General features: G+C 50.2%; 1 protein-coding gene across 1 annotated transcript in view; it reads left to right on the top strand.

Moving 5' to 3' along the window:
* The window catches only part of CCDC134 (coiled-coil domain containing 134), a 24,967-nt gene extending 13,014 nt beyond the window's left edge, over positions 1-11,953 (top strand). Inside the window, exons 5-7 of the mRNA XM_032270165.1 lie at positions 741-922; positions 1,550-1,621; positions 11,366-11,953. Coding sequence (XP_032126056.1) covers positions 741-922; positions 1,550-1,621; positions 11,366-11,491 — 380 coding nt within the window. The 3' untranslated portion in view covers positions 11,492-11,953. The remainder of the gene's footprint in view (positions 1-740; positions 923-1,549; positions 1,622-11,365) is intronic.
* Positions 11,954-12,187: the final 234 nt, after the last annotated feature.

The following is a 12,187-nucleotide window of genomic DNA, read 5'->3' on the forward strand; positions in this document are numbered from 1 at the left end:
AAAAAAAAAAAAAAAAAAAATACAAAAATTAGCTGGGTGTGGTGGCACATGTCTGTAGTCCCAGCTACTTGGGAGATTGAGGCAAGAGAATCACTTGAACCTGGGAGGCAGAGGTTGCAGTGAGCCAAGACCGTACCACTATATTCCAGCCTGGTGACAGAGTGAGACTTCGTCTCAAAAAAAAAGAAAAAGAAAAATAAGAAAAATACTGGCCTGTTCTCTGGCCATCCTAAGAGACCTGACATCTTACAGACACCCTAGTTTTATTAACACCAGGGCTGGCACTGGACATTTGGATAACATGGTGGGTGGGGTGGGGGGTCAAGCCCAGCAAAGCCTCATGTGATGCATCAGCATCCATGTGCAGAACAATGCTCACTTCTTTGGTTCCCACAGCAAATGAGTCTTCTAAGCAGCAAGATGTGCCTTTGGACTGACATACCTGGGTTTGCAGCCCAGATTTGCCACTCACTAGCTGCTGAGCCTCAGTTTCCCATCTGTTAAATGGGAACAGCAGTCACATCTCCCTCTAAAAGCCATTATGAGGACTCAGTGAGCTGGTAGATTTAAGGCCCTTAGTTCGCACCATACATGCGATTGGCAGGCTGTGCTCAGTGGGCACTGTTCCTTCCTTGCTTGGTGGGTTTGGTGGATGTCTCTGTTCTCTGGAGGATGCCAGGGGCCAGCGAGGCAGCCAGGAGGGCATCTGCCTTGGCCACTCATCAGGGTCTTCTCGCCAGCTTTCTCTCACGTGGTGGAGAACACGGCCTTCTTCGGTGATGTGGTGCTGCGTTTCCCAAAGATTGTGCACTATTACTTCGACCACAACTCCAATTGGAACCTCCTCATCCGCTGGGGCATCAGTTTCTGTAACCAGACGGGCGTCTTTGACCAGGGGCCCCACTCGCCCATCCTTGGCCTGGTAAGGACTGGGGTGGGTGGAGGTGGGCCGGGAGCTCTCTGTCTGATGGTAGGTTAGGATTCTCACATCTGCCTTCAGTCGGGCCTGAACGTCAGTACCTGGTTACATTTTCTTTCTTTCTTTCTTTTTTTTTTTTTTGAGATGAAGTCTCACTGTGTCGCCCAGGCTGGAGTGCAATGGCGCAATCTCAGTTCACTGCAACCTCTGCCTCCTGGTTCAGGCAATTCTCTTGCCTCAGCCTCCTGAGTAGCTGGGACTACAGGCACACAGCACCATGCCCTGCTAATTTTTTGTATTTGTTTAGTAGAGATGGCGTTTCACTGTGTTGCCCAGGCTGGTCTCAAACTCCTGAGCTCAGGCAATCTGCCTGCCTCGGCCTCCCAAAGTGCTGGGATTACAGGCCTGAGCCACCCCGGCCAGTTACATTTTCTTTGTTGAGCTTCAGGGTGCCTTGGGCCACAGAGGCCCCGTTTCAAGGGATTCTGTGCTGACCCAATTCCCATGGGGTCATCACCTGGCCCATGTCTGCCCAAGCCAGGGGTCTGGATCCTAGCATGGAGGTAGTGGCTCTCTGGTGAGCAGGACTCAGAAGAAGGCAGAGGATGACTAGTATTTCCTCATTTGCAGATGGCCCAGGAGCTGGGGATCAGTGAGAAAGACTCTGACTTCCAGAACCCATTTAAAATCGACCGCACAGAGGTGAGCTGCCAGAGCCTATGCCTGTGTCTGCTTTGCTTCTGCTGGGGCATAGGATGCCGAGGACTGCAGGGGCTGGGGACCTTGGGTGGCTTTGGACTTGGAGACAGGCAGCCTGGGCCTGGGTCCAGAAGCCATCGCTGACTCATTGGTGCCTGTGGGCAAGTCACTGCTCCCCCCTTAGCTTCAGGCTCCCTGTCTGTTCATGGATTGTGGACTCCAGCTATGGGGGGTAGTTAGAAGGCTATGAACAATCCCATCCCAGGGCAAAATAGGCATCCCTCTTCAGGTGAATATCAGTGCATTCAGGGAGGTCAAGAGATCCTCTTCCCTGCCTTTGAACCTCTGAGCATCAGCTGGGCTTCCATCCTGCACTCCTGTACACTTCTCTTTCCAGGAGGCGGAGGTGGGCTTTGAGAACTGGAGACAAAATTTTGGATAAAAGATGGGGACAGATACAGTAGAGGGAGAGAGGGATTGGAAGTGGCAGGGCTAGGACGGGCAAGAAGGAAGGGCTGTATGGTAGCTGGAGGACTGGACTTGTCAAACTACATGCTGGTCCCTGGTGTAGGAGGGGCGTTGGGTGTCTGAGGGGTCTAGGATTTAATTCTGCCTCCAGGCCAATGAACTAGACTGCTACTGTCTCATGGACACTAACAGGTCAGAGACACTGGACTGTATTACAGCAAAGGCAGTAGCTAGACAGTTGGCCTGGTTGTGTTGGTTCACCCTGTTCCCCAAGTCCTACGGGAGTGACACAGAGGGGCCCAGGTGGGTGCTGTGCATGCAGGGATTGTGTGTCACAGCTGAGAACTGCCAAGCTGGGGAAATTCATGTTTTTTTTTTTTTTTTTTTTTGAGATGGACTCTCACTCTCACTCTGAGGCTGGAGTGCAATGGCACAATGTTGGCTCACTGCAACCTCTGTCTCCCAAGTTTAAGTGATTCTCCTGCCTCAGCCTCCCAAGTAGCTGGGATTATAGGCCTGCACCACCGTGCCTGGCTAATTTTTTGTATTTTTTTTAGTAGAGACAGGGTTTTACCATGTTGGCCAGGCTGGTCTTGAACTCCTGACCTCAGGTGATCCGCCCGCCTTAGCCTCCCAAAGTGCTGGGATTACAGGCGTGAGCCACTGCACCTGACCTATTTCATGATTTTTATAGTGGACGGCAGCAAAGGGACTCTTTGGGAGGAGACGTCACCACACCCTTCAAGGTTGCTCTCTGCAAACATAATCCTGAGACATGGCCCAGGTAAAGCGTGGTCAGGGCTTTGTATCTTTGGTGTGCTCAGCAAGAATATGCAGGGGTGCTCAGGGCCATGATGGATTGCCTGCCCCAGCAGTCTGCCCCAAACCCTCCATGGCTTGGTTTAACTCAAATTTTCACATGATTGTGCTACTCAGTCTGATTAATCTGACTGAGAGACTAGGACCAAATCTGTTCAATTAGTCTCACACTTTATTTAATTAAAACTACTATCAACTATATTCTGAAGCCGGGCGCGGTGGCTCAAGCCTGTAATCCCAGCACTTTGGGAGGCCGAGGCGGGTGGATCACGAGGTCAAGAGATCGAGACCATCCTGGTCAACATGGTGAAACCCCGTCTCTACTAAAACTACAAAAAATTAGCTGGGCATGGTGGCACGTGCCTGTAATCCTGGCTACTCAGGAGGCTGAGGCAGGAGAATTGCCTGAACCCAGGAGGCGGAGGTTGCGGTGAGCCGAGATCGCGCCATTGCACTCCAGCCTGGGTAACAAGAGCGAAACTCCGTCTCAAAAAAAAAAAAAACAAAAACAAAAACAAAAAACTATATTCTGAATATCAGGATAAGGTTATTCTACATTATTATTATTATTATTATTTTAGAGACAGGGTCTGGCTCTGTCATCCACCTAGCTTACTGTAACCTTGAACTCCTGGGCTCAAACAGACCTCCCACCTCAGCCTCCTGAGTAGCTAGGACTACAGGCCTGTGCGACACCATTCCTGGCTAATTAGTTTATTATTATTTTTTAGAGACAGGTTCTTGCTGTGCTGCCTAGGGTGGTCTCAAACTCCTGGGCTCAAGCCATCTTCCTGCCTCTGCCTCCCAAAGTGTTGGGATTATAGGTGTGAGTCTCTGTGCGTGGCCCCTAACCTGCATTATTAACCAGGGTCCTGGTCTCGACCATCTGTGAAGGTCCTGGGGGACCAGTAAGTCTCATTTTGGATAATCAGGATATGGTCTAAGACCAATCTGTTATCCACGACCATCCACATAAGAGAGTTTAGATTGACCTGCCAATCTTTGATGTTATTGACAGTAATTACAGGGGGCAATAGATGGGCCCAAAGCAACCCTCATGCCCCCCGTAAGGAGACATTCCATGACCCATTCTCTCCCACACGTTACACTTGGTTTGAGTCACGAGAACAACGTTTGGCTGAGCCTGAGAATAGGGTCACTGTGGAGCTTCAGCCTCAGTTGCCCTACATGGTATAATCCAAGGCTACTCAGACATCAGGAGAAGCAGAAGAATTTGTTTTTTGTTTTGTTTTGTTTTATTTTTCTTATTTTTGAAGCACATGAATTTGTATCTGTCAGGTTGAAACAAGATTGTGCTGGCTGGTGTGTCTTCACAAGGTCACTGTTGGGAACTACCTTTGATGGCATTAGACACAGCAGAATAGCTCAGTATTGATGTGTCTATGTGAGTGTTCCTATCATGTGGATGAAAATGAGACACCCAACAGTTGGCCATATTGACAGCTGCAGCTGCCACTGGGCTTGGGCATGCCCTAGGATTGTTTTGCCAGGTGGCAGTGATGGATCTAAGGGATAAAGAGAGCATTAGTTGTTCCCTGTACTTTCTGGGATCTAAGGTATTTTTTCCCCAGATGGCAGGATTATTGCTATCAAGTCCATGTGTCCTATGCCAGCACCTATCATTTCACTTTTTCTCCAGTTGTTGCCTACTGTCACCTAGACCTTTCACTCAGAAGTGTCAGGCATGCATGGGACCAGTGCATTTTTACAGATTTATAGAGACCTCTTGTATCTCAAGGCAGTAGGGAAGTAGTTCCAATCCAATATAACTGCTATACTGGTAAGAAGCATAATGAGCTGTGGACCCCTGAGGGGAGCCTGACCCAGCCTCGGCAGGGAGGTGGTGGAGGCTGTGGGATGAGTTAGTTGCTGGGTAGACCAGCTGAGGCAGGGCTTTGCAGGCAGAGGGATGAACTTACGCGAAGGCTCAGATGCATTGCACATTCATTCATTCAGCATCAAGTGAGCATCTATTACATCCTGGCCTTTGGGGAAGCAGGATAGCCCTGTTTTCCTGGGAGTGTCATTCTAGTTGGGGAAGACAGGCAGTCAATTAAAAAATATTGATATTAGTCAATTAAAAAATATATAATATGGGCCTGACACAGTGGCTCACACCTGTAATCCCAGCACTTTGGGAGGCCGAGGCAGGCAGATCACCTGAGGTCGGGAGTTCGAGACCAGCCTGACCAACATGAAGAAACCCCATCTCTACTAAAAATGCAAAATTAGCTGTGTGTGTTGGTATAGCCTGTAATCCCAGCTACTCGGGAGGCTGAGGCAGGAGAATCACCTGAACCTGGGAGGTAAAGGTTGTGGTGAGCTGAGATCCCGCCATTGCACTCCAGTCTGGGCAACAAGAGTGAAACTCTGTCTCAAAAAAAACAAACAAAAAAATATATATATGTATAAAATGCATATATAATGTGTATATATAATATGTGTATCTCTGTATGTGTGTATATATACACACATATATATAAAATATGGTAGGTGGTGACAAGGGCTGTGGAGAAAAAAGGCAGGGGAATGTGGTTAAGGAATGCCCAGGGTAAGGTAGGGGTGCAGCTGCTATTTCATATGGCTTAGACACAGTCTTACCGAATAATCCAGAGGAGATGAGGGAACCAGCTGTGTATCCTAAGGAATAACATTCCAGGCTGAAGAAGCAAGTGCAAAGCCTGTGTTGGAAGCATATTTGGGGGCTGGGGAGTGTGAGGAGATGGGCTCAGAAGACTCTTAGAGGTCTTCACAAGGGCTTTGCCGCTTACCTTGAGAGACCTGGAGAGCAGGGTGACAGGCTGTGACTATCATCCTTTAAAGGGATCGCTTTAAAGGGATCATCTGGCTGCTGTGTGGAGCATGGTCTGGGGCCAGAAAGAAGCAGGGACACAGGTGCAGAGGCTGCTCTGCCTATCTATCTGGGAGTTGATAGTGGCTTGAACCAGACGATGGCAGTGGAGCTGGTGAGAAATGGTCAGGTTCTGATTCTCTTTTGGAAGTAGAGCCAGTGGGATTTGCTGAGGAAGCAGATGAGGTAAGAGGAAAAGGAGCATTAAGCATGACTAGAAGACTTTTGGCCCGAGTGTCTGGGAGAATGGGACTGACTGCCATTTTTTCAAATGCTTGGAGAGGGAATTAAGAGTTTGTTTCTGCACCTGGTGAACATTGGCGTAAAGATGTCAAGGAGGCAGCTGGATCTATGACTCTAGACTTCAGGGAGGAAGTAGAAGCTGGAGCTGTAAATGTGAGAATCATGCCTATGTAGAAGGCACCAAAAGCCATAAGACAGGACGCAGTCATCTGGGGCGTTGGGCAGGTAGAGAAGCAGTCTGAGGCCGGGCGTGGTGGCTCACGCCTGTAATCCAAGCACTTTGGAGGCCAAGGCGGGCGTATCACCTGAGGTTGGGCGTTCAAGACCAGCCTGACCAACATGGTGAAACCTTGTCTTTATTAAATAAACAAATAAAGAGAAGCAAAGCAGTCTGAGGACTGAGGCCGGAGGCCTGGGATGGGGCTGCAGATAGAGGTTGAGGGTCTGAGGAGGAAGCAGCAAGAACCCGTAGAAGGAACAGTCAGCATGATGGTGGCTGACCTAAGAGTTTCCCAGAGGCCACACAAAGAAAGTGTTAGAGGAAGTAGGGAGCGATCAGCTTGTCACATGCTGCTGGGAGGTAAGGAAGATGAGGACTGAGAATCAACTGCTGGATTGAGCAATGTGGTGGTCACTGGTGGTCTTGATAAAAGCTGCTTTGTGCCAGGGTAGGGGGGTTGGGAACGAAAGATTGGATTTCCAGAGAATGAAAAGAAAGGAAGTGGATGTGGCAAGTATAGACAGCCCTTTAGAAGAGTTTTCCTTTCAAAGAGAGCAGTCTAATGGGAGAATAGCTGGAGGGCGATGTGGGTTCAAATGTTAGTCCCATGGGAGAGACCACAACAGGCTTGTACTGTGTTGATGGGTAGAGAGGGAGGAGCCGATGAGGCCTGGGGCCAGGTTGCTGGAGCCTTATCTGGAGGAGGTGAGGAGGGATGAGATTTAGTGCTGGGGGAAGGCTTGGCCTTGTACAGAAGAGCAGAACCTTATCCTTGAACAGGAGGGCAGGCAGAGCATGTGGGCACAGAAGCAAATGGGTTAGTGGGCATGGTGGTGGAGCTGTGGGAGCTGTCTCCTGTGAGATAGGAAGCAAGTTATGGTCTGGGAGTGAGGCGAGCGTGGAGGCTTGAGAAGAAGGTGTGTGCAGGAGAGCCGGAGGGTGAGTGGACCAGGGAATAAGGCTGGATTGCCGGCACTACAGAGGGCCAGCCATGGTTATGGTAGGGCTAAGGAGTTAGGGAAGATAGGAGGCGGTGGCCAGAATGGCATGCTTGGGGCTAAGGAGGATGTGGTTGTTGTCCGGGACAGGCAGAGCAGGGTAGCTTGAAGATAGGAGGAGATGATAGTAAGATGGGGTCCAGGGCCTTGAACACCAAGCTTAGGAATCTGGGGCTCTATCCTGGAGCCAGATGCATTTTCACAGAGTAGGCAGTGAAGAGTGAACTTGGAATAGATATGTAGTAAATTGATAACTGGTGTTATGGTGAAGGCAGCAGTGGCACAGGGAGGTACAGTCACCAACCTGATGAGGTCTCACAGCCAGTGATGGAGTGAAGGTTCAAATGTATGCCTCTTGAGCCATGCTCTTATTTTTTTCTTTCTTTTCTTTTCTTTTTTTTTTTTTTAGAGATGGGGTTTCACCATGTTGGTCAGGATAGTCTCAAACTCCCGACCTCAGGTGATCTGCCTGTCCTGGCCTCCCAAAGTGCTGGGATTACAGGCGTGAGCCACCGCACCCAGCTGAGCCATTCTCTTAACCACCATACTGTGTTGGCATCTGCCTGCTGACCTGACCTAGGCTGGTCAGTTGCAAACAGGGGTGGCAAGGGAAGATTCCTGGGGAGACATCTAAACTAGACTCACAAGATGAGTAGGCACTTCCGGGCCTAGGTGGGGAAGGGGATGCCAAAAGGATGGGTGTGTTTCTCTTCTGACCCAGCTAGGTTAGGCTGAGCCAGCTGAGGCTGGAGGGTTTAAGATCTCTTGACTTGTCCTTGCCCAGCCATAGTCAGAGAGGAATGGGGTCTCTGTGGCCTAAGGGGTCGCCCAGCTTCCCCCTCTTCAGTGGATCAGGATTCGCTCACAGAGAGAAGCAGAGGGTGGTAGGGAAAGTACTAGGCAAGGAAGTGGACAGCTTGTGAGGCTAGTCCTAGTTGGGCCTACCACATGCTGTGTGACTCCAGCACATCACTTACCCTCTCTGGGCTACACTTCTGTTAATCGCCCCCCATCTTCCAAAGGCATGACTCAATCTAACCTGGTAGGCAGATTACTCCACAAGGTGGAGCTATTCATTTGTTTTTGGTATCTACTTTGATCAGATCATTTGTCACAGTTGATGTAAGAACAAATAAAAGGGTGTGTTTTACAGCGCAGCTACTTGAATTGAGGGCATAGTAAATCTTCACTTAACGTCATCCGTAGATTCTTGGAAACTGTGACTTGAAGTGAATCTATGAATTATAAACCAATTTACCATAGGGTAATTGATATAAATAAGAGTTAAGTTACTACAGCATATTTCTGTTCATAAAACCATTACCAGACTTTTTTTTTTGAGACAGAGTCTTGCTCTATTGCCCAGGCTGGAGTGCAGTAGTACGATCTCAGCTCACTGTAACATTCACCTCCCACGGTAAGCAATTCTGCCTTAGCCTCTCAAGTAGCTGGAACTATAGGCGCGTGCCACCATGCCCGGGTAATTTTTATATTTTTAGTAGAGATGGGGTTTCGCTGTGTTAGCCAGGATGGTCTCAATCTCCTGACCTGTGATCCACTCGCCTCAGCCTCCCAAAGTGCTGGATTACAGGTGTGAGCCACCGCACCCAGCCTAATTTTTGTATTTTTTAGTAGAGACGGAGTTTTACTATGTTGGCCAGGCTGGTCTCGAACTCCTGATCTGAAGTGATTATAGGTGTGAGCCATGGTGCCCAGCTTGCAGTCTTCTTAATAAAGACCAAAACACTCTTTTTTTTTTTTGAGACGGAGTTTCGCTCTTGTTACCCAGGCTGGAGTGCAATGGCGCGATCTCGGCTCACCGCAACCTCCGTCTCCTGGGTTCAGGCAATTCTCCTGCCTCAGCCTCCTGAGTAGCTGGGATTACAGGCACGCGCCACCATGCCCAGCTAATTTTTATATTTTTAGTAGAGATGGGGTTTCACCATGTTGACCAGGATGGTCTCGATCTCTTGACCTCGTGATCCACCCGCCTCAGCCTCCCAAAGTGCTGGGATTACAGGCTTGAGCCACCGCGCCCAGCCCCAAAACACTCTTAATATGAAACATTGAAATAAATGTGAACTACATACACGTTTAAGAAAGTTTCATCAAAACAAGTATGATAATTATTTATCCATTTATCCCCATTCAGGCTCCAGCGTCTCCCAGCAACTCAGAGCATAAGGCAGGAACCAACCCTGGGCAGGACTCTCCCATCACAGGGTATTCACACACGTCTCCACACTCAGACTGGGATAGTGTGGACACGCTAGTGAACCCAACATGCACATCTTTGGGATGTGGGAAGAAATTGGAGTACCCAAAGAAAATTGGGCTCCACACAGACGGTGGCCCCAGTCAGGAATCGATTGGTTTTTCCTTCATCCACATAATGACACGACCTTGAACTAAACCACATTATTTGAGAACCTGCTGTACTATTGTATTTCCTATTTTAACGTGGCTTGCTCATTCATTGAAAAAACATATATTGAGTGCTCTCGAAAAGCCAAGAAGACTCTATGCTAAGGCCTTGTGGCATAGGACACTATCCTCCTACCCTCATGGAATGTGCTGTCTGGGAGGGCCATGGGCACAAGAAAGAAGGAATCAGCTCCTGCTCACCACCAGGAGCAGCTCCTCAGGGAGTAAGGGCAGGTCTGGAGGGCAGTGCCAGCTGAGCCCAAGCTACAGTGGCAGAGGGGAGGGCGCTGGAAAGAGTGTTCTGGGCCTCGGCCACAGCACATGCAAAGGCCTGGAAGTGAGAGGGTATAGGGAATCCAAGAACATAAAGTTGGGGGATATGAGACAGGAATGGAGGGGTGGGTGGGGTGGACCTACAGATACACCGTGTGGAACTTTGTCTTGAGAGTCACAGAGAGTGGTGGGAGCTGGAATGTGACACGAAGAGATTTGCGTTTTGAAGATTTATCTGGGTGCAGTGGCTGATGCCTGTAATCCCAGCACTTTGGGAGGCTAAGGCGAGTGGATCACCTGAAGTCAGGAATTCGAGACCAGACTGGCCAACATAGTGAAACCCCGTCTCTACTAAAAATACAAAAATTAGCCAGGCATGGTGGCAGGCACCTTAATCCCAGCTATTTGAGAGACCGAGGCAGGAGAATCACTTGAACCCAGGAGGCAGAGGTTGCAGTGAGCCAAGATCATGTCACTGCACTCCAGCCTGGGGGCAGAGCAAGACTCTGTCTCAAAAACAATAAAAAAAAAAAAAAAAAAGAAAGAAAAGAAGATACCCAACTGCAGTGAGGAGAATGGCTTGAGAGGGACCAAAGAGGGTGTAGAAAGTCCTTGGGAAGCCCCTAGAATCATCTAGCAGGTGGTGATAGGAGCAGCAGTAGTAGAGACAGAAAGAGAATTGGGTGGGTTTGAGAGAGATTGAGGGCTTGAAATGAGCCAGGCCTTGGTGATGGACTCATGGAAAGAGAGGAAATGCCCGGTGCAGGTGGGGCTCCTCGGTTCCTGCCCTGCTGCTCGTCAGAACAGGGACTCTGGGGTAAGGGAACCATACTGAGTTTGCGATACATTGGGGACATCCTAAAGGAAGTCTCTTGACAGGCATTTGGACATGGAGATGCAAGTTTGAGGGGTAATTGACCACACAGGCCAGCAGAAGCTATGAGTTAGATGAGACGGTCTGGAGAGAGAAGGGAGGAGAGCCAAGGGCCCGGGTTGCGGTTGTAGAATGCCCCACTGATGAAGTCCTCATCCTCCGCCCCCGCTACTTGCCCTGTTGCCTGTGACTGTGGCTGACTTCCCTCCCTCCTCCCAAAGGGTGCAGCAGGTTTGCGATGGTCTCAGCCGCTCTACCCCCTCACCCTGGAGGAGTCTGTGTCGTTTCTCAGATGCCCCGTGTAGGTTCCCACCTCAGCATCCATCCCTCTGTCTAGAATACTCTTCTCTCCCCTCATGCTGTTGGTTTAGCAAACTTCTGCTTATCTTCAACACCCACTCAGCAGTTCTCCCCAAACCCATTTCACTGTCTCCGGGTCTGAGGCAGGGCCTGTCTCCAGGCAACCTTCCTAAGCCCACACCCTGCTGGCTGCCTAGGTCAGAGCAGGCTCTTTCCTGCCAGAGACTAAATCAGACTGCTCTTCTCTTCCCTTCAGTTCATTCCCAGCACCGACCCTTTCCAGAAGGCCCTGAGAGAAGAAGAGAAACGCCGGAAGAAAGAGGAGAAGCGGAAAGAGATCCGAAAAGGCCCGAGGATCTCCAGATCCCAGTCTGAGTTATAGCTCTGGAGCAGCTCAGGGCTCAAGGGGCCAGGAGGAGGCAGTCGGGAGGAAGAGGAGGTGGAAGTGTGGTGGTGGTGAGCACCAGCCAGGCCCTTCCAGAAGGGGAGGCCACATTTGCCTGGCCCCCTGGAGCTGAATCTGAACTCCGGCTGAAGGAACTGAGCCTCAGATGGCTGGATTTTCTCAGAGGCCTCCTGCTGAAGGGGCCTTCAGAGGACTTTATGCTGCAAATATGACCCTGTGCAGACTGCTAGGGGAGGCAGGGAGATGCCTGCCTGGACTTCGTCACGGCTGAAAACCACTGGCCAGCTGGCTGCCGCCCTTGGTGGGGAAGCAGCAGAACCAGGTTCTGAGCCACAGGTGAGGGTGCCACCCTGCTGTTGGCCCCACTGTGTCACTGAGCTGCCCAGCACAGGTCCCAGCCCCTCTACAGAGACACAATAAAAGCCAGCAGACCTTTTGGACTGACCAAGGCTGGTGGAGGGGCTGTGATAGGACCAGGGCCTCTCAGGGAAGTAGAAACAGTTTGGAGGATGCTCCTGCCCCATCAGGAGGGGCCCCAGGCCCTGGCGGGGCAGAGAAGCAGGGGCTTGGCTTGGGCCTCCTATTCCTGCCCCAGCACTGTCCTTGACGAAGGATCAGTGTTAGGAAGGGACCTGGGAAACATTTAGCTCAAGAAGACCTTGGAGGGCCGGG

The sequence above is a fragment of the Sapajus apella genome, unplaced genomic scaffold (genome assembly GCF_009761245.1).
Source record: "Sapajus apella isolate SASKATOON/1434 unplaced genomic scaffold, GSC_monkey_1.0 scaffold205, whole genome shotgun sequence".
In the NCBI taxonomy this organism is placed as follows: Eukaryota; Metazoa; Chordata; class Mammalia; order Primates; family Cebidae; genus Sapajus; species Sapajus apella.